The following is a 23692-nucleotide window of genomic DNA, read 5'->3' on the forward strand; positions in this document are numbered from 1 at the left end:
TGGGAGCGGGGTCCTGCGGGTGTGAGTGTGCGGACTCCCGGGCCACCCGGCTGCCCTCTCGCCTGCTCTCTCTCTCTCTGACTCTGCCGCGGGTCTGGGTGGGCGAGGGGGCAGAGCTGGCCCCCTCAGTGCCCGTGCCCCTCCCCACAGGGTCCTCCGGCGCCCAGGGCAGCAGCGGCGGCGGCTCCAGCGCCCACTACGCAGTCAACAGCCAATTCACCATGGGCGGCCCCGCCATCTCCATGGCCTCCCCCATGTCCATCCCGACCAACACCATGCACTACGGGAGCTAGGCCCCTCTGGCGTGGAACAGACTGACAGCACCAGGAAACCAAATGAAGACCCTGCCCACCCCCCCCTGCCTGGGCGGCTTTCACCCCTGTACCGGAGAAGCCCTAACACCCGGTCACGGCCCTCTTTGCTATGGGAACTTGGACACTTTTTTACACAACATTGCCGCCGCCGCCCCCACTCCACCGCCCACCCACATCTTGGCCCTGAGCGTGTGTCGCTGCCGTATTTTACACAAGATCATGTCGTGGGAGCCCTGTTTCCCCCTCCTGCCCTCCACCCTGACCTGGGTTTGACATCTTCTGTAACAGGCGTGTCCGGGCCTGACAGCTGCAGGCCTGGCGGGGAGGTGGCGGGGGGAGCAGCTGCCACCCCAGCCGGTCCCTTGGCGCCTGCCCTCCTTGCCTGGCTCCAGTGGGAAGGCAGTCCTGACTGGGCGGGGCCTCCCCTTCAACTACCAGGCCTTGGTCACAATGGGCGTGACATGCTGCTTTTTTTAATTTTATTTTTTTACGAGAAGAACCAGTGTCAATCCACAGACCCTCTGAGAAACCAGGCCGGCCGGGCCGAGCCAGCAGCCCCTCTCCCCAACTCAGAGGCTCAGTGGTGAGGGGCAGCCCTGCCGAGTCTTCAGGACAGGGGTGGGGCCAGGCCTCTGGAGACCCGAGGCCCCCTCCCACCAAAGGGTTCACCTCACACTTGAATGTACAACCCACCCCGGCTGTCAGGAAGGCCCTCCGTCCTCGGCCCCTGCCTCTTGCTGCTGTCCTGTCCCTGAGCCCCTGCAGGTCCCCTCCCCCACCCCTGCCAAGAGTTAGAACAGGTGGCCCCATGGGCCCCGGGGCCTGGAGGGAGGGTCACTGTCAGCCGCTAGGGGCAGACATGAGAAACCTCAAGGATCGATCGTGGAAGGCGTCCTTTTTCCTTGTAGCTCACGTTAGGCCTGTGTATTTCCCTCAATATTTGTAGACGCTCCAGTCCCTATTACTATGATGGCATTTTGGTCCCTCCCCAGCCTGGGAAGGGGCCTTGCAGGGACCTCTGCCCCCTCCCCCCAAAACAAAACAAATAAACAAGGAAATGTATGTTTCAGCACAGGCAATTTTCTTCTACTTCTGCTCCCCCCGTTTCTAACACCTCTGAACACGGATGTGGTGGAGCTCAGGCTAGGCCCCGGGACCTGCTCCCTGGACACCCAGGAAGGGCAGGCACAGTTGAGGCTGGGGTGCCCCCTCTGCTCTCCCAACCGTCCCATCAGGGAAAGCAGAAGGCCTGGCAGGGAGCCCGGGGGCGACAGGCACCCTGGAAGCTCCCTGCTCAGCTGCCCCTTTCCCACCTTTATATAAATTCTCGGAATCACCTTTGCATAGAAAATAAAAGTGTTTGCTTTGTAAGAAAAGTCTGGAAAGTAGCAGAGTGATCTTGAGGTGTCAAGGGAGCCTTCAGTCATCGTCTGAGGGGCACGGCAGACAGAGGTGTCCCCTCACGTTGGGCCTGAAAGAGAGAGACTCCTGGGAGCAGCCCTGTGACTCTTGCCTCGGGGAGGCACGGCGGGAGAAGCCCTCAGTCACAGCGCGCAACGGCCCCTTACCTGCAGGCTCGGGCCTTCCTAGGTTGTCTTGGCCCCTGGCGTGAGTGGCAGCAGGACGTCTTGGGGCAGAGACGTGGCCTGGAGCGGAGGTGCCAGGTGCTCCAGAGGCAGCGGCTGGAAGAAGTAAAACTGAACCGAAGCCCTTGGGGTCAGTACGGGTGGTAGGGGTCAGTGAGCCCCTCCCCCCCCACCCCGAGGCCCAGCCACAACTGCCTGTACCTTACAGCCCACGGCCAGGAGGGCGTGGAGCAGCACGACAGTCAAGAGCAGCACGGCAGCCACCAAGCTGGTGTCCTCTCGGACGACAGGCCAGAGAGTGAACACCAGGCTAGCGGCCGACAGGGACAGGGCCAGCACCCCAAGGAGCCACTGCAGCCATGGGACAGGGATGAGCCACAGGACCTGGGGGCGACATGGGCGGCTGGCTACCAGGCCTTCCGCACAGCACCTGTTGCCCCGCTCCTGGGCCACACTTACCACGGTGGGGATGAAGACAAAGAGGGAGTAGCCGTAGACGCACACGGTCTCCAGGAAGGTGTAAGGCCCTACGCGCTCCCGGACACCCTTCCGCCACCGCAGGAAGCCCCACAGCGCCAGCGGCACCAACCAAACGTAGCAGTAGATGGTGATGCCTGCCACGGTCACTGTGGGGCACGGGCAAGGCAGGCCGTCACCCTCGGGGCTCCGCGGCACTCCCAGCTCGGGCAAGGGCTGGGTCTTGCCCACTTCACTTACCCTTGTGGAACTGGGGGCTGTAGTGGATAGAGGGGTCTCTCCTCTGGGCCAGCACCAGGGTCAGGTTGCCAGTGACGGCCAAGACGAAAGCCAGGGTGGCACAGATCCAGAAGGGGCCTGCGGGCAGGGCGTGGTGAGGAAGCCAGGGCTCCCAGGACAGGTGCCTTGTTCCATCTCAACTGTGCTGTGACCCAAGCCTCCTCCTCAGCTCTGAGCTCCCTCCACCCCCACCTGACCCCTCCCCACAGCACCAGCGATGACCTGGGGTGGCTGAATCCAGTGCTGGCTCTCAGTCCCTCAGCTTTCCTGACCTTTCAGTAGCCTTTGCTGTAGCTGCTCTCTCACTCCTGGGAACACTCCCATGTGCTTTCTAGGACTTCATGCTTCCGGTTCTGTTAATTCCTCAACCTCTGTGACCCCCTGACCCCTTTAACAATGGGGACCCCGTCGGGGCACAGTCCTTAGCCATCCTCTCCATCTGTGTTCACCCCCTGCACGATCTTGTCCAGCATCAGGACTTTATGTTACCTCTAGCCCAATGTCTCCCAAATATCTCAAATCCGGTCTGTGTCCTGAACCACGGGCTCACGGTCCACATTTCCACGTGCACATCTAGTCCTCTCCAACTCCAGGCTCCACCCTTGTGCTCTCCCTGCCCAGCCTTTCCAGTCAACAAATAACAGTCCCATCCTTCTAGCAGTCCCAACAGAAACCCCAGAGCCATCCTTGCCTCTCTCTCCTCCCACCCCACCTCTGGCGTGTCAGGAAGTCCCGTCGGCTGCACCTTTCGAGATCTAGTCCATGGTCCAACCACTGCTGTCCACCTGGGGCTGGGCCCCACCATCCCACACATGGACTGTGGCAGTCACTGCCTCCCTGGTCTCCTCACGTCTGCCCTTGTCCCCCACAGTGGCCAGAGGAAAGCCTCGGAGCCCTTAACTAAGATTCCCTCTCACTGAGGCCTACGAGACAGGTGCAGTCTCTCCTGTCACTTCTGTGACTTCACGTAGCTTAGTACTCCAATGACAATACTGCCCCACCACTGGACCTGTGCCCTCTTCTGGAATGTTCTTCCCCTAGATCTCCTCACCACCATCTCCAGCACCAATAAGGCCCATTCTCTCATTCTCCTCACAGGGTCCTTCCCTGTCCACCCCATGCAAAATGGCAACTCACATCCTCTAAACTGTTTGCTTTTCTTCTGAGCCCTGTTGCCCTTGGCAGCCTTTTATGCAATTGTCTCCCCAGACAGAATGTGTGTTTCCTACTCTCTGGGAGTGTCCCTGCCTTCTTCTCAGCTGGAATCCACGGCCCGCACATGGTCCACACGTGCAGAGTGAATTCTCAAGCTGAATGCACACCACCACTCACCATACAGGTCTGGCCGATTCCGCAGATGGTGCCGCACAAAGTTGTGGCCAGGCCGGGGCAGCAGTGAGCCTCGGATTCGGTCCAGGACCTGGAGACAAGGTGGGGCCCAGAATGGAAGTCTGCACGGAGCCCCTTAGCCCCCACAGAGGAAAGGGCCAAGCTCCTGCCCTGCCCTTAGAGGCTCCTTCCTTGCTGACCTCCCATCTCCTCTGCCTGCCAGGGCTCAGATGTTCCCTCTGGGTTCTTGATGGGCTGGAGCCCCTTCCCCTGGCCAGTCTCAACAGCCCAGTGTGCGGCCACTCTGAAGGACTGTCCTGGGCCAATCATCTTTGTCTTTGCTTCTCCCTTCTCTTGGCTTGGCTGCCCTGAACAGCCTGTCATGCTGTGACATGTCTGGACTGTGAGGTGGGGGACAGTCAAGTCCTTGGCATCCTCCTGCCTACAGCTCTCTCCACTATGTCCCGTTCTGTGCCCCAGATTTATTCCGTCCCTGGCCTGGGGCCTCTGATCCACCTTCCTTGCACCACGTCTGCTAATTCCACTCATTCCTCTCCTGCTCTAAACCCATCTATGGCTTCCCAGCAGCCTCAGGATAAAACCCAAACTCCTCAGCACAGCATACGAGGCATTTGTGGTCTGGCTTCTGCATGCCTATCCGCCTCCCCTCACCCTCTCCAACCAGATCAAGTGACAGGTAGCTCCCGTGACAGTTCACACCTTCTCTCACCTTCAGCCCTCTGCATCTGCTGTTCCCTGTGCCTGTAATACCCGCTTCCCTTCACTCTGCCCAGCTGAGGATTCTTTCTTCTTTCCATCTCAGCACACTGCTCACCTCCTCCAGGAGGCCCTTCTCTAACCTGCCTGAGCGTGTGCGTCTGTGTTCCCGCACGCCCCGGTCCCACCATAAATCCTGACGGCGCACCACAGTTAGTCTGTGCAGCCTGGGTGGGAACTCGTGTTCCCCCACCTGGGCATCACCAGCACTCCGGTGTCCACGAAGGGCTCACTGATAGTGGCTGGAGCCCTGTGTGACTGCAAGCCCCATCCCCACCAGCTTCCCGGCTCTGACCTGGGAGGTGTCCACGTCAAAGAAACTCTGATAGTAGCCAAAGGTCCAGAATCCGGGCTGCTGCTTCTCCTCCTGCAGGAGCTGCACAGCATGGGCTTTCAGTGGCTGCCCTTACAGCCTGGGCAGTGGGTGGGGGCAGGGCTGGAGGCAGACAGGGCCTGGCCGGACTCACCGCAGTCCTGTCACTCTCTTCAGCCTCCTCCTCAGCTCCATAGCTACCGCCCGAGTCCACCGCCACGGCCACGTGCCCCTGTGGGGTCAGCTGATCGCTTCCACTGGTGGTGGCCGCATCTGGGGTCTCGGCCAGCAGATTAGAAGCTTCCTCGAACTCTGTCGAGAAGGAATATGGGACACAGGCATGTCTTGGGAGTCAAGACAATTTGGTTCCGCCCACGACTCAGGTGGGGGCCAAGACTCCAACTGGGGCCACCGAAGGGCCCAGCTTCCTCAATTCTGAGCAGCTGGAAGGTGTGTTCCCCCACTCCTAGTAAGGGCCTGCGAGTTAAAGCTGGTTCTGGGATGGGGTCAGGTCTGGACAGAGGCGCTGCTCGGAGACCTGAGCTCAGGCGGGGAGCGGGGTTCGAGTCCGCGATGGGTATCGTGCCTGGGTCGGGGCTAGGGCTCACAGCTGACGGGGATTCAGCCTGGCGGTCAGCTGGAAGCTGGGTAGGAGGCTCCGGCCGGCGGAGAGAGTAGGAGCTCGGGCCCGGTCGCCGCCGCACTCACCGTGGAAAGCCAGCTCATCGGCCGCTGCCATGGTCGCTCAGGGGCGTCACCGCATCCCGCTCTGAGGACAGAGGCCAATGACGCCCGCCCCCAACCCTACTCGGCCCCTCCCGAGGCCTCTCCCTCGGCCCCGAGCCCAGCTCGGCCGCTAGAGCACCGAGCCAGGGGTGAACTCGCCGCCCCCTCCCCACAGGTGCACCCCGCCCCCCTCACCTGAGGCTCCCGCAGCCGGCGTGGCCCAAGCTCTCTGCGCCTGCGCGGCCCGCCTCCCGGCCACAGCCGACCGCGCTCAGATGGGACAGCAACATCCGGCACCGGTCCGTTTTCTATCCTCTTCCGATGGAAAGCCACTTCCGGCACTGCTGACGCTTGCGCAGGAGACCCCCGGGCCTTTTTCTTCGCACCCCTAGCGTTTCTCTTCGGAAAAAGGACCGCCAAGCCGGAAGAGAATGGCGACGGCCGCTCTGAAGAGATTTTGGTCCCGAAACCGTGAGGAGTCTAGTGGCCCAGCGGCCGAGAAGCCGGGCGTGTGGACGCGGTTGGGTGAGTAGCGGCGGGAGGCGGCGGAGGGGTGGCCGCAGCGGCCTGCTCTCACCTGTTTGTTCTGCTTCTCTCCCCTCAGGCTCCTGGGCCCGCGTGCTGCTCCGAGACTACGCCGAGGCGTGCGGGGACGCGGCGGCGGCGGCGCGGGCTCGGCCCTGGCGGGCGGCCGTGTACGCGGGGCTGCTGGGCGGCGCGGCGGCCTGCTGTGCGCTGGCGCCGAGCGAGGCGGCCTTCGAGGAGGCGCTGCTCGACGCGTCGGGGACCCTCTTGCTGCTGGCCCCGGCCACGCGCAACCGCGCCTCCGAGGACTACGTGCAGCGGCTGCTCTGGCTGCGGGGGCGCGGCCGCCTCCGCCACGTGAACCTGGGCCTCTGCGCGCTCGTGTACGAGGCGCCCGTCGACGCCGAGGCTAGCCTCTACCAGGCCCGCTGCCGCTACCTGCAGCCCCGCTGGGCCGACTTCCCGGACCGGATCCTGGACGTGGGCTTCGTGGGCCGCTGGTGGGTGCTGGCCGCCCGGATGCGCGACTGCGACATCAACGACGAGGAGTTCCAACACCTGCCAGCCCATCTGCGCGTCGTCGGGCCGCATCAGCTGCATTCCGAGACCAACGAGCGGCTCTTTGAGGAGAAGTACAAGCCTGTCGTGCTCACCGATGATCAGGTTGACCAGGCGCTGTGGGAGGAGCAGGTCTTGCAGAAGGAGAAGAAGGACAGACTCGCTCTGAGTCAGGCCGACTCCCTAGTGCGGTCGGAGGTCCCCGGATGAGACCCAGGCCTGGGTCCGGATCGGCCCCGAGCCCTGGCGGACTGCCTGCCCGAGATGGCGCAGTCGGTGTGAGCGAGCCTCAAATGCAGAGTGACTTAAATAAATTATGTGCAGAGTGTTCGTTCCCTGGGTTTTCCCAGCCTTTTTGGCCACTCTCCTTCTGGTCTCATTCCTTGTTAGCTGAAGCTAATTCAGAGTTGGCTTGGTCTGGGTCTAGGGTCTTGGTTGGTCTAGGAGTTGGGGGAGAGCAAAACGACAAGACCATGTAATGTTCATCACTGCCAGAGTTAGTAATGAGCCTCATACATACATAAGCCTTTTTCATTGCGCCTCGCACTCTCTCGACCAAGGTTAATCACATTTGTCAGGTGATTCCAAAGCTCTCCTAAGACCATTTTAAATTTGGAGTTGAAAAGTTTATCCTCTTTCATTTTCATGAGTAGCATTTTTAATTATTTTGAAATAAACAGTTTCAGGGATACCTGGGAGGCTCAGTTGGTGAGGCATCTGCCTTGGGCTCAGGTCATGATCCCAGGGTCTTGGGATCCAGACCTCAAAGCCGGCTCCCTGCTGGGGGGGGGGTCTGCTTCTCCCTCTCCCTCTGCCTGCTGCTCCCCCAGCTCCTGTGCTTTCTCTCTCAAATAAACAGAATCTTAAAAAAAAAAAAAAAAAAAAAAGACGTTTCAGAGGAAAGTAGAAAAATAGCACAAGACATTCTGTGTAACCTTCACCCAGCTTACTCCAAATGGTAATGTTTTCAATAAACTTTACCAACCAGGAGATAGCCAGTGGTATGACTACAGATTTTACAGGGAATCTTTTTGTAAAAACAACTCCCCCCCGCCCCGCCCACGTATGACAGTCATATTAAAGTGATTTGGAAGGGAAAAGCATTTTTTGATCTGGAATTATCCACGGAATCACAGATTCTGTTTATAGTTCAGTAACCCTGGAAACCCAGAATCCTATGGGATGGAATAGGTTAGTGTACAAAGCTGGTACTTAGGTTGTGATAATCCTGCTTTAAAAATGGATAGAGGAATGAGATTACCTCTGTTACCTAGGTGGCCTGTGTTTAGTTAATGAAAGCATAGCGAGGGGTTGACTGGCTGGCTTAGAAGAGCATGTGACAATTGATCTTGGGGTAGTGAGTTCAAGCCCCATGCTGGCTATAGAGATTACTCAAGCAAAGAAAAAACCCCATGAAACAGCCATCTTTGTTGTGATGTTTGAGTTCGTGTGTTTTGCCACTCGGTTTTGGTACTTAGACCTTCCATTCATACTATGGGTGTGCTGGACACGTGGTGATTTTTATGTCCGTATTTTTGGAACAGGAGCATCCTGTAAGTCCGAGTCTAAATTTTACAATGGAAAAAGGGATGTTCCAAAAGTTGATTTTTTCCAAGGCGTGGCAGAGCCATGATTCAAACTGTGACTCCCAGTCCTGGGCCTTAATCCTCAAACCCGGTACTATATTTGATCCTAACATCATCCTACCAGACATTATTAAATGCTGCTCCCATTAGCCATAAATACAACTTGAATACAGAAATAATATAAAAAAGAAATGTAATAAAGACAAAAGGCAAGTGATAACTAAATTGTAATCTTACAGTGTTACCTGCCAAAGGCTCCAACTAAATCCTGATGTCTCTGTTCAAGAAAGAGACTCAGGGAACCAAACTCAGGGAAAGGTTTAAGACACACTGGCATCAAGTGAGACTTGTTCCTCACTGTGATCAGAAGTATTGAAAGAGCTGCATGGCCTCACTGCTTGAGCTGGTTATTAAATGCCACTTCTGACCTTCAGCCAGGGTGTGTCCTGTAGGTGTGAAGCTCAGCGGAGTAATTGGTAACAAACTAGACAACTCAATGTTCCTAGGAATTTAGGGGCTTAGTGTAGGCCTACATCTGCATGGCTTTGTCTTTGTTTGGAAGGTCAGCCTTTCCCAGAGGAGTCCTACCATATTTTTGCTTCCCTCTCCAGTACCTCTTGCCTCCTGAGTTGTTGTAAAGCTCATGGACTGGAGCTGTTAGATCAGACAAGGGGACTGGGTGTTGGGTTATACACAGGTTCCCAAAGGATGGGTCCGGGTGTCCCGTTCACTGCTGATCTCCCAGCACCCTAGAGTGCTCAGTCCAGTGTGGGCCCCAGCAAATGCTGGAAGAGTTAAAGGAGATGATGCAGGTGTCCATTGTGGGTAGGAACTTGTATGGTCCTGCTGGGGAGAGGGACACATTGCAGGACTGGCTCCCTATCATTTGGGCAGCCCAAAAGAGGCCCCGCAGACTCTACCCAGTACCAGAAACAGCAAAGTGAACAAACTCTCTTTCCATAAGGGCAGTAGGGTCTGAGGAAGAAGTGGGACTTAAAACTAGGGATTGAATCTCAGCTTCCACACTAGCTTTGTGATTGACCTGGGCCAGAACAATTAGATAAGAAAAAGGAAAGCCATCCAAATTGGAAAGGAGGAAGTAAAACTGTTACTATTTGCAGATGACATATAGAAAACTCTATAAAGACCCCAGCAAAAGAACCTGATAGAAGAAATGAATTCAGTAAAGATGAAGGATATAAAAATACACAAAAGTGTTGCATTTCTAAACACTAATAACGAACTAATAAAACAATCTTGTTTATAATTGCATCAAAATCCACACCTAGGAATAAATTTAACCAAGGAACTGAAAGTCCTGTACATTGAAAACTACAAGCCATTGATGAAAAAAAAAATTGAAGACACATAAATGTAAAGATAATTTAGTGCTCATGGATGGGAAGAGTATTATTAAGATGTCCATACTACCCCAAACAATGTACAACCCTACCAAAATTCCAATGGCATTTCACAGAAATAGGAAAAAAAAATCCTAAAATTTGTAGGGAACCACAGAAGCCCTTAAATAGTGAAAGCAATTCTCAAGAGAGAGCAAAGCTGGAGGCATGACGCTTCCCGAGAACGCGTATTACAAGGTACAGTATGGTATCAGTATCAAACGGGCACGCAGATCAATGGAACAGAATAGAGAGCCCAAAAATAAGCCCGTGCATATATGATCGGTCAATTTACAACAAAGGCAAGAATATACGATGGGTAGAGGACAGTCTCTTCAATAAATGGTTTGGGAAAACTGGACAACCACATTCAAAAGAATGCACCTGGGCCACTATCTTACACCACCCACAAGAAGTAACTGAAAATGGGTTCAAGACCCGAAACCATAAAACCCCTAGAGGAAAACAAGCAGTAAGCTCTTTGACGTCGGTCTTGGCGATGATTTTTTTGGATTTGGCACCAAGAGTAGGCAACAAAAGCAAAAATAAGTGGAATGGCAGCGAACTAAACCTTCTTCACAACAAAATGAAAAGGCAACCTACCAAATGGGAGAAAATATTTTTAAATCATATATGTGATAAGCAGTTAATATCCAAAACATATGAAGAACTCACACAATTCAATCGCAAAAATCAATCTGATTAAACAATGGGCAGAGGACCCGAATATACATTTTTCCTAAGAAGACATTCAGATGGCCAACAGGTACATGAAAAGATGCTCAAATCATTCATCAGGGAAATGCAAATAAAACCACAACGAGGTATCACCTCAGAGCTGTGAGAACGGCTGGTATCAAGAAGACAAGAAATAACAGGCATTGGCCAGGACGTGGAGAAGAAGGAACCCTCACGCACTCGTGGGATTGTCAATTAGTGAGGCCACTGTGGAAACCAGTATGGAGGTTCCTCAAAAAATTAAAAATAGAACTAACAGGGCACCTGGGTGGCTCAGTCATTAAGCATCTGCCTTCGGCTCAGGGCGTGATCCCGACGTTCTGGGATCGAGCCCCACATCAGGCTCCTCTGCTATGAGCCTGCTTCTCCCTCTCCCACTCCCCCTGCTTGTGTTCCCTCTCTCGCTGGCTGTCTCTCTCTGTTAAATAAATAAATAAATAAATAAATAAATAAATAAATAATCTTTTTAAAAAATTAAAAAATAAATAAAAATAAAAATAGAACTAACATATGATCCAGGAACGCCTGAGTGGCTCAGTCTGTTAAGCCTCCAACTTTTGATTTCAGCTCAGATCCTGATCTCAAGGTGGTGGGATGGGAGCCGGAGTCAGGCTCCCCGCTCAGCAGGAAGTATGCTTGTCTCCCTCTCCCTCTGTGCCCCCCACCCCCACTCACACTCTCTTTCTCTCTCTGAGATAAGTAAATCTTAAAAAAAAGGAGAGAGAACTGTATGATCCAGCGATTCTGCTCCTAGATATTTATCTGAACAAAAACACTAACTCGAAAAGATATATGCACCCCCATGTTCACTGCAGCATTATTTACAAGAGCCGAGATACGGAAACATCAGTGGATGAATGGATAAAGAAAATGTGGTATTTATATATACACGATAAATTTTATTACTGAGCCATAAAAGAGAAGGAAATCCTGCCATTTGTGACAACATGGATCGTCCTTGAGGGCATTATGCTCAGTGAAGTAAGTGAAACAAGGACAAATGCCAAATGATCTCATTTATATGTGGAATCTAAAAAAAGCCAGGACAACAAAGAAAAAAACAAAACATGAGCTCGCAGATACAGAGGAGATTGGTGATTGCCAGAGGATGGGGGCGGGGTGGGCAAAATGGGTGAAGGGGTCAAAAGGTACAAACTTTGAGTTATGAAATGAGTAAGTCATGGAGATGTAATACACAGCATGGTGACTACAGTTAATAATATTGTATATTTTTTAAAAAAGTAGGGCTTGGGGGCGCCTGGGTGGCTCAGTCGGTCAAGCGTCTGCCTTCGGTTCAGGTCGCGATCTCAGGATCCCGGGATGAACCCTGCGTCTGGCTCCACGCTAAGCGGAGAGTCGGCTTCTGCTTCTCCCTCTCTGATCACTCTTGCTCTCTCTCAAATTAATAAATAAAATCTTAAAAAAACAAAGTAGGGCTTGGATCTCACCTTTCACACTTACTTGTGACTGACCTAGGACGGGTAGAGTGACTTCAGACCTCAAGTTCCTTATCTGTACGTGGGAACAATTCTGTCCAGGGTTCTTAGGAAAATCAAAAACTGCAAGAAAGCACTTGGTACCCGGCACGCATTTGCATCCCATGGTGTGTCTGCATGGGTAAGATCGTGGCTCTGAGTCCATGCCCCAGCCCTCCACGTTACCCGGAGGGGCTGCTGCTCCCCAGCCTTGCCCAGAGTCCTGCCTGCAGGGATGGAGCCAGCCCAGGGCCGCCCATGGGGAGTGTTCAGTAAACGGAGGACTGACAGAGCCTGGCCCTTGTCTCTCAGAGCCAAAAGGCACTTGAATACAGTATGAACATTTTCCAGGTCTCCCTTTTTATTACATAATGAGCTTTAATTATTGTAGCTTGCCCAGCCTTCCAGGGGTTGGCTCTGAGTCCTGTGAGCAAGCTGTTGTAATCAGACTGACCAGAAGAGGGCACCAGAGATTTGGCTCAGAAGCCGGCTTCAGGTGTCACCCCAGTGGGAATGGCCAGCCACCACTGGCTTTTGTTCTGAGAAGCAGTGGTGGAGATAGTGCGGTCCGCACACATCCCTTCTTTAGAGCACACACTGCTCTTCAGACATGGTAGGAAGATCGTGGCCAAAGCCGGGGCTGCAGGGAGGGACCATATCCATCTCCGGCACCTGCACCTACCTTGTTACCAGGGCGCCTGGTCCTCTCCCCCGAGACTTCGCGCTGGGCGGGGGGTTGGGCAGGGTCTCCTGGTTTGCTGTGGGAGCCTGTCCAGGTCCCTAGTTTTCTGGGAAGTGTACTGAAGCATCCAACGCAGTAGGACCTGGATTAGGGTACGGCAAGCGAGGTGTCTAGGGCCTAGGCTTTAAGGAGGAACTCCCTCTCTGGGTCCAGCAAGTGCAGGGTCTGCCCCCAGAGGGAGGTGCCTCCTTAAATTCTGTGCTCCAGGGGCTTCACCTAGTCCAGACCTTGCAACAAGCTCAGCTGTCATCACCTGAGTGTGCATGGTGGGCTTTTCCAGACGTGCTCTACCCTGACGCCACAAGCTCTCTCACAGTGATGCTCACGGCTACAGGTGGAAGGGCGCGAACAAGCATCCGACTTCTTAAAAACTCTCAGCCAGTCACCCTCCTCCAAATCTGGTCACATGAGAGGCCCCTATTTGGGAGACACTGAGAGAGGCAGCACCAATAGGACATTAAGGTTCAGGAACAGCTAACAAGGCTCCAAAACTCTTTTGTCTGAAAAATTCCAGACACACAAGTATGTTTGAACCTCCACGCATACTCATCACCCAACTCAACACTTAGACTTTGCCATGTTCTTTTTAAAAAGATTTTATTTATTTATTTTAGATAGAGAGAGAACACGAGTGGGGGGACAGAGGGAGAAGCAGACTCCCCACTCAGCAGGGAGCCTGATGCGGGGCTCTATCCCAGGATCCTGAGACCATGACCTGATGCTTACCCGACTGAGCCACCCAGGTGTCCCGTTTGCTAGAGTATTTTAAAGCAAATCCCAGACATCACATCAACTCACCCCTACAATGACATGTGCATTTTTATGCAGTGACAACATGATTGTCACGCTGAACAAAATCCACAGTAATTCTCCGGAATCATCTAAAGCCAGTCCGTGATCATATTTTTCAGATAGTCTCAACAGGTCTTCTTAAATTTGGATCTGTTTGAATCTAGAACCAAACTAGGTCCGCACGTTGTAGTTGGTTGTTTTAACTCCCTTTTCATCTGGAGAAGTCTCCCCTTCCCTATACCTTTACCTGTTGTAGAAATGGGTTTAGCCGCCTTGAGCTGGACCCCGCATAGGGATCTGTCAGCTGGTTTGTGCCATTCAACCGTTCCTTTGCCCCGTAGTTCTTGCAAATCAGCTCTCAACTCAGGATGCACGCTGGGCCCACCTATCTCGGCCAGGGAAGTCACTGTCCTGGGCTGGATCCCAGGCAACCACAGTTTGTGTGTCTCCCCAGGAGTTGCCAATAAGCGGCCACGTCCAGGAACCACTACTCCGGCGGTCCCAGCAAGCCCCTTCCAAGCGGGTCTGAGGCACACTGCTGCATCCCAGTGGGAGACTGGCTGTCTCAGGCTGCACACCCACCTCATTAGGTTTCCTTTCTGCCTTTCAGCTAAGGATTTTTTTTTTATTTTTAAATTTTTAAAAAAGATTTTATTTATTTATTTGACAGAGACATAGCGAGAGAGGGAACACAAGCAGGGGGAGTGAGAGAGGGAGAAGAAGGCTCGCCGTTGAGCGAGGAGCCCGATGCAGGTGGGGCTCGATCCCAGGACCCTGGGATCATGACCTGAGCCGAAGGCAGATGCTTAACGACTGAGCCACCCAGGGGCCCCAGAATTTTTTTTTTCTTATTAAGTAGGCTCCACGCGTGGAGCTTAACTCGGGCTTGAACTCACAACTCCGAGAGGAAGACCTGAGCTGAGATCACGAGTCAGATGCTTAACCGACTGAGCCACCCAGACTCCCCTAAGGATTTTTTTAAAAAGATTTTATTTTTAAGTCATCTCTACACCCAACGTGGGGCTGGAACTCACAACCCTGAGATTGAAAGGTGCAAGCCCTACCGACTGAGCCCGCCAGGCGCCTCTCACCTAAGGATTTTTGCTCAGTGCCTGAATCAATGATGTCACCAGGGGCCTCACAATGCAGCGCGATACTTTTTGTTCTTGTCACCTTGTTTGGAGCTCAGGAGACACCGGCATCGCACGTAAGCGGTCACTGAGGCATCACGATCTACAAGATGGAGCTCCTGGAGAACTCGCGGCCATCCCTAGAAGTCCTGGGCTTGCCCTTTTAAGATTGCCCTGAGGGCCGCTGCAAGGCTGCCGTGTCCTTTTCCCCACCTCGCAGCTGCTACGAAGATCCAGAGTCGCGTGCTCTTTTGACTGAGCCAGCCAGGCGCCCCGTTCTACTAGGTGTAGAATAACATCATGCTATTGAAAGGCTCGATAAAGTCAGAAAGACTCAGATTCAAAAAACAATAAAATGGAAAGGCCTGCAAAGACCCTTCTCCGTAATGATCTCAAGGCACGCCGCCTCGCGCTAACCACGACGTTCAGAAGCGTCGCTGACCCTGGTAGGGTCTGGGGCAGGAAACTGCGGAGGGCTCGCCGGACACCTAAGCTCCATTGCAGAAGCTAGGAGGTGGGTATGTGGATATTCACTGCGTTCATCCTGACATGTTTCCTGTCTCTTAATTCTGCGCAGTACAATATAGAACATCAAACAAAACTGGGAGAAGGTCAAGGTCAAGTTGCTGCCTGCTCTGACGTTTTCATGGGATGAGGTCAGCCTCTGCCTCTTCAGCACTGCGGAAGTTCGGGGTCGCTGGGGAGTCACAGTCTGGAGCTCAAGACGAGCGTGAAACTACCTTTACCCCTGTTAAATATAAAAAATTCGACCAAGTGAATTTTAAAGGTTAAATTGGCTTTATTAATCGGTTCACGAATTGGGCAGCTTCCCGTCTAGCAAGTAGAGGGGGCTTACAGAGAAGGAAAGGGTTTTTTGTTTTTTAAAGATTTATTTTTTTTTTTTTGGCTGGGGAGGGGTGGGCGGAGGGAGAGGGAATCTTGAAGCAGGCTCCCTGCTGAGTGGGGAGCCCGGCGCAGGATTCAATCCCAGGACCCTGAGATCGTGGCCTGAGCTGAAATGGAGAGTCAGACACTTAACTGACTGAGCCACCCAGGTGTCCCCCTTCTCCACCTTTAAAAACCTCCTGTGTGGAGGCCACAGGGCAAGACTGCAGGGAATTTGAGGCAGCGGGGGCTTTGGAAGGTGCCTCTGCCTTGTCAGCACCCCTCCACACCGAGTACAGTCCTCTCTACTCCCGGGCTCAGAAGAACTCCTACTAGAGAACGGGCGACTTAAGGCAAAGGGGAAGGCTGCCATCTGTCGGTTAAGCGTCTGACTCTTGGTTTTGGCTCAGGTCATGATCTCAGGGTCCTGGGATCGAGCCCTGTGCCGGGACCCCCGCCCAGCGGGGAGTCTGCTTGAAGATTCTCTCCCTCTGCTCCTCCCCCAACTTGCACACACCCTCCCCCACTAAAATAAACAAATAAATCTTTTTAAAAATGTTATTTAAAAAAAACAGGTAGAGAGGGAGTGGAAAAAAAGTAAGATATCAGCAAAGAATCCATTGTTTTAGGCAAGGTCACCCTTTTAAGGGGAATGGAAGGGGTCCATCAGTAAATTTCCTAGTGCTGACCAGAAAATGCTGGAGGTGACGCTTCTTGGGGGCGCTGAACTGCAGTTAGGTTAGATATTAAGTTTTGGTTTACTGACTCGGGGCCTTAACCTAAGTGACACCATTTTGGGCCTGTGGTTCTCTGTTTAACGTCCCCTTGGCAGAAACGTTAGGTGGAAATTTGGGTCCAGGCACTGAAGCTCTATTATTTTGGAGGAAATTTTCCAGAGTCCAAATTATTTTGCAAGACTTCTCATGGAAGCATGGTTTGCGAGCTATAGCCCACAAACTCCAATCTTTTAGAGGTGCTTACCAAACTGAACAGTGAAGGCCGGATTTTTGGAAGTAGGTTTTGAGGACTGTATTTCTTGGAGTATCTCCCTAGAGGGTATATTTGCTGCAGGGGGCAGTGTCTAAACACTGAAACCAGTGGACGTGTCCATGAGGAAACAAGAGTTAACCCCCCGTCCATCCTTATGCAATAAAGCGGTCGGTAATGAGAGCGCAAGATTTACGGGCACCAACATGGGAGGATGTCCAGGATGTGTGGCGAACTAACAGAAGCAAGGTTCAGAAGAGGCTGAGATGAATTCCCCAACGTGGAATTGCTGGGTTAAAGGCTGTGTGCATTCAGGCCCGCGAGGGTGGCTGGAATAATCCTAATGCTCAGAAAATAACAAGTGTTAGCGAGGGGGCGGAGAAATTGGAGCCCACGTGCAGGGCCGGTGGGAACGTCAAATGGTCTAAGTGCTGTGGAAACATTTTTGTGGGTCCCTGAAAAGTGAAGTGTAGGATAACCACATGACCCAGAAATTCCACTTCTGGGTCTACAAGCAAAAGAATTCAAAGCAGGGACTCAGATGGAGGCGACGGGAGTGTCCATCTGCAGAGACGTGGATAAAGACACTGTGGTCCAGCCATACAATGGAATAGGATTCAGCCCTGAAAAGGAAGGAAACTCTGACCCCTGCTGCAACACGGATGAGCCTTGCGGACATCATGCGAAGTGAAACAAGCCAGTCACAAAAGGGCAAAGACAGCGTGCAAGGTATTTAGAGCACAGCCAAGATCGTGAAGACGGGAAGTGTGATGGTGGAAGCCAGAGTCTGGGGAAAGGGGAAACGGGGCGTCAGTGTTTCATGGGGACAGAGTTTCAGTTTGGGAAGATGGAGAGTTCCAGAGACGGACGGCAGGAATGGCTGCACGCTGTGAACGGGCTCAATACCTCTGACCTGGACGCTTAAAAAATGGTTAAGATGGTAAGTTTTATGTTCTGTGTGTGTGTGTGTGTGTGTGTGTGTGTGTGTGTGTGTGTGAGTGTGTGTGTGAGTGTGTGTGATTTTGGTCACTGTTGTCATTTGCTGCCCATAGGGATTGGTCCACGTTCCCTCCCAGCAACGGTGCGCACCTGCCTGGTGTCCCACAGCCTCGGCCACGGAGGGCGTTATCAAGCTTTGGGATTTTCACCAAATTGATGGTTGAAAAATTGATTTTGGATTTTCACCAATTGATGGCTTGCAACTGCAGCCATTAATTTGTATTTCTTTTTGAGTGAAGCTGAGCAGCTTCTCATGGGTTGAAAAGCCATTTTTATCTGGAGGTTTGGTTTAGTTTTGCTTTCTTGGAAGTTCCTGATCACATCCTTTGCCCCTTTTCCTCTTTGGTTGCTAATCTTTACTTACTGATGAGATGTCTTCATATTAGCATGCTAGGCCTTTCCCTCGGGACTGAGTTGTAAGGATTTTTTTCCTGGCTAGTTTTTCCCTTTGGACACAAAAAAGTTTATTTTTATGTGGCTGAATTTATCAATATTTACTCTTGTAGCTTCAGAACCATAGTTAGAAAGGTTTTTCCCACACTAACTTTAGAACGGCGTTTTCCCATAGTGTCTTCAAAGAATTGTGTGATCTTTTTTCCCCCTCAAAGCATTTTTCAAAATATTGTGGTACAATATGACATCACATAAAATTTACCATCATAGCCATTTTATTTATTTTTATTTATTTTTTTAGAGGGAGAGAGAAAATCGTAAGCAGGCTCTACCCCTCGCACAAAATCCGACATGGGACTCAATCGCACAACCCTGAGATCATGACCTGAGCCGAAATCCAGTCAGATGCTTAACCGACTGAGCCACCCAGGTGCCCCCCCTTTTTAGCCACTTTAAAGCCTACAGTTCAGTGGCATAAGCACGTTCATGTTGCTGTGTGACCATCATCACTGCCCACCTCCAGAACTCTGCATATTCCCACAAACGGAAACCTGTCCCCATTAAACACTAGCTCCCCATTCCCCCTCCCCCAGCCCCTGGTGCCCACCGTCTCCCTTCTGTCCTATGCATGAGGCTCCTTTAGGGACCTCATATAAGGACCTTATATAAGCAGTGCCGCAGTACTTGTCTTTTTGTATTGGTTTTTATATTAGTTATGCCTCAAAGTTTTTTGTTTTTTGTTTTTTTTTTTAAAGATTTTATTTATTTATGTGACAGAGAGACAGCCAGCGAGAGAGGGAACACAAGCAGGGGGAGTGGGAGAGGAGGAAGCAGGCTCCCAGCGGAGGAGCCCGATGTGGGACTCGATCCCAGAACCCCGGGATCACGCCCTGAGCCGAAGGCAGACGCTTAACGACTGTGCCACCCAGGCGCCCCTCTAAGTTTTTTTTTTTAAATAGACATCAGAAAAAAAATAAAATTGACATCAGTTTTAGGTTTACAGAAAAATTGAGTGTAGGGCAGCTGGGTGGCTCTGTGGTTAAGCGTCTGCCTCAGCTCAGGTCATGATCCCGGAGTGTCGGGATCGAGTCCCACATCGGGCTCCCTGCTCAGTGGGGAGCCTGCTTCTCCCTCTGACCCTCACACTGCATGTGCGTGCGCTCTCGCTCAAATAAATACATTTTTAAAAATATTTTTTAAAAAACTGAGTGTACAGGGGCGCCTGGGTGGCACAGAGGTTAAGCGTCTGCCTTCGGCTCAGGGCATGATCCCGGAGTTCTGGGATCGAGCCCCACGTCAGGCTCTTCCGCTATGAGCCTGCTTCTTCCTCTCCCACTCCCCCTGCTTGTGTTCCCTCTCTCGCTGGCTGTCTCTCTGTCGAATAAATAAATAAAATCTTAAAAAAAAAAAAGAGTGTACAGTACAGAAGATCCTCACGGACCACCCCCCACCCCACCCCCTAGTGTTTTCCTATTACCAAGACCTTGCATTCGTGGGGAACATTGTTCCAACTGATGAAGCAGTATTGATACATTATTATTAATTGAAGTTCACAGTTTACATTAGGGTTCACTCTTGGTGCTGTACAGTCCGTGGGTTTTGCCAAAGGCATAATGTCCTGTATCCATTATTATGGTACAGAATAGTTTCAGTGTCTTAAAACTGCTGTGCTCCATGTATTCATCCCTCCTCCGCAACCCTTGATCTTTTTACTGTCTATAGATCCCCCCCCGCTCTCTCTCTATATATATATTTCACTATTCGGATGACCACAGGATTTGTATTTATGCACATAAGGACACACTGGTCCTGGCGTGCATAAATGACCTGGCGCCTGACGGCAGGTGGCAATGGAGCAGCGCCACAGGATGAGTGTGTGGCACATGCTGACCACCAGAGGGAGCCAGAGTCCCTCTTTCTCTCTCACCAGGTTGATGCCAACCATTTCCCCCCTTTGTTCCAACACACTGTTCCCTGTGCTAAGGTTGATCTGGTCTTTGCCTTGAACAGGGGCTGACCTGGAAACCACTTGGAGGGGAAAGCTGGACTTGCTTCCTTTGGAATAAAAACCAAGGTTTCATGACCAGTTGTCTTCCTTGGAATTGAGGTTTTTCTTGCTTCAGCATTTACCGGGCTTATCTACAATCTCCCCGAAAGAAGTTTGCTAACGGAAGTGCCGGCTGGATCTGCCATCTGTGGAGATGAGCCTGGCAGCAGGGGGAGCAGGGAGAAAGAGCAGCCGCGAGTCCTGATGTCCCATGAGTGCAATGCCACCGTCTCCTGGCCCAACGATGCTTTTGTCTGGTTAAATCAGAACCAGGGTCTGAGAGGAGTGGGGAATGGCCTGGGAATCGTGTGGTGTCTCTTTGGTCTGAGGGATCCACCCAGAGAGTGACCACACTGAGGTGAGGGGCTGGCATCAGCTGCTGACAGAGCTGCTTTTTCACGTGCGCGCAGCTGCCCAGTGGATTCAGATGCAGGTGTGACCGGCCACCAGAGCAGTCCCCTGCCTTGTCTTTACCTTTTGTTGTTAAGACTCTGTAGGGTAGCTCGTGCCTGTTGCCAAAATACTGATTGATTTTTTGGGGGGGTTATTTAAATTCAAGTCTGTTAACTGATCAATTTTTTTTTAAAGATTTTATTTATTTATTTGACAGAGAGGACAGCCGAGAGAGGGAACACAAGCAGGGGGGGGTGGGAGAGGAAGAAGCAGGCTCCCAGTGGAGGAGTCCGATGTGGGGTTCGATCCCACAACGCGGGGATCACGCCCTGAGCCGAAGGCACACGCTCAACGACTGAGCCACCCAGGCGCCCCAACTGATCGATTTTTAAGAGTGTGTTTATTAAGGGCTTAGGATGATAAGCAGCAGGAATCTTATGCTTACAAATAGGTCTGTAATAATTAATTCACGATGAGTTATTACACTGAATCCTATTGAGGGCAGGTTAGGCACTTAAAGCCACTGAAGTCTTCCCATGGAAACAAGAGTGAAGCTGGAACTCTTTTAATTCTTTTCCATTTCTTATTTCCTGATCTCTTTTCCTCATCCTCTTTTAAGGGAAATAACATCAGCTCATTCTGGTGAATCCAGAGCAATCTGGACAAAGGTCAGTTAACCAAAAAGAGGACTTAAAAAAAAAAATACAGCTCCCATCCATGTCCACGGTACTTGGGTTCCTCAGACCCTCATGCAACGTCTGCCTCCAGAAAAGCTGAAGAGACCAGTGATCACGAAGGGGGAGAAACTGCTGGAGAACCCAGCCTGGGGATGGGGGGGGGTGGCCCTCAAATGTTAAGTCTGGGCATCCAGGCGGAGGGAATCGTGTGGTCTAAGACCCAAGTGTCGTGGGACCGGGGGCCCTGGTGCAGAGCTGGACTTGGCCCTAGGCAGTTGGGATGGGACATGCATTTGTAAAAATTCATAGACTTTATTATACAGATCAGTTTTAGATTTACATAAAAATTAACCAGTAAGTACAGAGAGTTTCCATATCCCCCCTCCCATTCCCTCCCTGTTCCCCCAGTGACTAACGTCTTGCATTAGTGTGGAATGAAGAATAAAGAATGAAGCAATATTGATACATTATTTTTAATGAAAGCCCATAATTTATATCAGGGCTCACTCTCGGTGTTGGAAGCTCTGTGGGCGTTGAAAATAATGGCACGGACCCACCACTGTAGTCTCATACAGAATAGTTTCAGTGCCCTAAAAATCCACTGTTTCACCTACTCCTCCCAGCAACTACTGATCTTTTACGGTCTCTAAAGTTTTCTTTTCCCAGAACGTTGTACGGTTGGAATCATACAGTAGGTAGTGTTTCCAGGCTGGCTTCTTTCACTAAGCAATAGCAATATGCACTGGGTTCCTCTGTGTCTTTGCATGGTTTGAGAGTTCTCTCTTTTTTTTAATTTCTCATATACTTTTTTGTTGATTGTGGTGAAATGCATATAAAATTTACAATTGTGGGGGCCCTGGGTGGCTCAGTTGATTAAGCAACTGACTCTTGATTTTGGCTCAGGTCATGATCTCCAAGTTGTGAGATCGAGTCCTGTGTCAGACTCCGTGCTGGGCATGGAGCTGGCGTAAGATTCTCTCCTCTGCCTCTCCCCCCCGCTTCCTCATTTAAAAAAAAAATCACAATTCTGATCATTTTTAAGTGTCCAGTTCAGTGGCATTAAGTACATTCACATGGTTGTGCAGCCATCCCTGCCATCCATCTCTAGGACTTTCCCATCTTCCCCAACTGCAACCCTGTCCCCATGAAACATTGACTCCCTTCCCCTCCTCCAGTCCCTGCCACCTGTCATTCTACTTTTGGACTCTGTGAGTTTGACTCCTCTAGGAACCTCATTTGAGTGGAATCAGACAGTGTTTGTCTTTCTGAGACTGGCTTCTTCCACTGAGCGTGATGTCCCCGAGTCAGCCCATGTTCTAGCAGGTGTTGGAATTTCCTTCCTGCTTAAGGCTGACTGATGAGAGGGACTTAACTTCTGTCACATTGCTATTTTGTTCCTTATCTTCTGCCTGTTTTATGTTTAACTCTTTTGCAGTGAAACATTTTTTTTTTAAAGATGTTACTTATTTGTCAGAGAGGGGGAGAGAGAGAGAGCATACAAGCAGGGGAGAGGCAGAGGGAGAAGCAGGCTCCCCGCTGAGCAGGGAGCCCGATGCGGGACTCAATCCCAGGACTCTGGGATCATGACCGGAGCTGAAAACAGACATTTAACCGACTGAGCCACCCAGGCGTGCCAAGAATACCGGTTTTTATAATTACCCATGTATTCCCCTTTAATGAGCTCTTTATGTCTCCACAGGGCTTTGAGCTATTGTCCTTTCAACTCACCCTGCAGGACTCCCTGGAGCAATTCTCGCAGGCAGGTCTAGTAGTGACTAACTCCCTTAACTTTTGTTGTCTGGAATGTCTTAATTTCTCTCTCACTTTTGAAGGACAGTTTTGCGGGGTGTAGGCTTCCTGGTTGACACTTTTCTTCATTATGTACTTTGACTATATCAGGACACTGCCCCTGGCCTCCGAAGCTTCGATGAGAAATCGGCTCATGATCTGGACGATCTTTCGTATGTGATGAGTTGCTTCTGTCTCTGTCTTGCTGCTTTCAAGATTCTGCGGTTGGCTTTCAAAAGTTTGGTTATAATACGTCTTGTTGTGGGTCTCTTTGAGTTCATCCTGTTGGAGTTTATTGAACTTCATGTTTGTTCCTTCAAATATGGGATGTTTTCAACCATTATTTCAGGTATTATCTCTGTCCCTTTCTCTCATTCTTTTCCTTCTGGGACTCCCACAAGGAGTATGCTGGTCCTCTTGATGATTTCCCACAAGTCCCTAAAGTTCTGTTTACTTTTCTTCATTCTTCTTTCTTTCTGTTCCTCAGACTCAATAATTACTATTGCCCCATCTTCATTTGTGCTGATTCTTTCTTCTAGCCGCTCAAATCTGCCTTAGAATTTTTTTGTTTCTTTTTAGGTTTTCTAACTTTTTTAAAAAAAGATTTTATTTATTTATTTGACAGAGAGAGAGAGAGTGCACAAGCAGAGGGAAAAACAGGCAGACAGAGAAGTAGGTTCCCCACCGAGCAGGGAGCCCAATGTGGGGCTCGATCTCAGGACCCTGGGACCATGACCCAAGCCAAAGGCAGACACTTAACTGACTGAGCCAAGCTG

General features: G+C 51.4%; 3 protein-coding genes across 6 annotated transcripts in view; 2 read left to right on the forward strand and 1 right to left on the reverse strand.

Annotated features, from left to right (window-relative positions):
- CARM1 (coactivator associated arginine methyltransferase 1) overlaps positions 1-1690 on the forward strand; it is a 40050-nt gene extending 38360 nt beyond the window's left edge. For both annotated transcript variants that reach the window (XM_026481417.4, XM_026481418.4), the window contains one exon: positions 151-1690. In XM_026481417.4, the coding sequence (XP_026337202.2) occupies positions 151-293 (143 nt within the window). In that variant the 3' untranslated portion in view covers positions 294-1690. The remainder of the gene's footprint in view (positions 1-150) is intronic.
- YIPF2 (Yip1 domain family member 2) lies at positions 777-6103 on the reverse strand. Of its 3 annotated transcripts, none has more exons than XM_044377798.3 (10): positions 5997-6103; positions 5784-5844; positions 5230-5387; positions 5058-5138; positions 3989-4076; positions 2618-2734; positions 2360-2526; positions 2102-2284; positions 1883-1996; positions 777-1802 (listed from the first exon to the last, which is right to left on the reverse strand). In XM_044377798.3, exons 2-9 carry the CDS (start codon positions 5812-5814, stop codon positions 1901-1903), a joined length of 921 nt encoding a protein of 306 aa, XP_044233733.2. In that variant the 5' UTR covers positions 5815-5844; positions 5997-6103; the 3' UTR covers positions 777-1802; positions 1883-1900. The 3 variants fall into 3 exon arrangements, with proteins under 3 accessions (XP_044233733.2, XP_026337208.2, XP_026337205.2); XM_026481423.4 differs by having other exon boundaries at positions 777-1785; positions 1883-2011; XM_026481420.4 differs by having other exon boundaries at positions 1883-2011.
- Positions 6104-6118: 15 nt separating this feature from the next.
- On the forward strand, positions 6119-10784 carry TIMM29 (translocase of inner mitochondrial membrane 29). The gene is made up of 2 exons (XM_026481424.4): positions 6119-6326; positions 6406-10784. Exons 1-2 carry the CDS (start codon positions 6233-6235, stop codon positions 7092-7094), a joined length of 783 nt encoding a protein of 260 aa, XP_026337209.2. The 5' UTR covers positions 6119-6232; the 3' UTR covers positions 7095-10784.
- Positions 10785-23692: the final 12908 nt, after the last annotated feature.

This window comes from Ursus arctos, unplaced genomic scaffold (assembly GCF_023065955.2).
Source record: "Ursus arctos isolate Adak ecotype North America unplaced genomic scaffold, UrsArc2.0 scaffold_14, whole genome shotgun sequence".
Lineage (NCBI taxonomy): Eukaryota > Metazoa > Chordata > Mammalia > Carnivora > Ursidae > Ursus > Ursus arctos.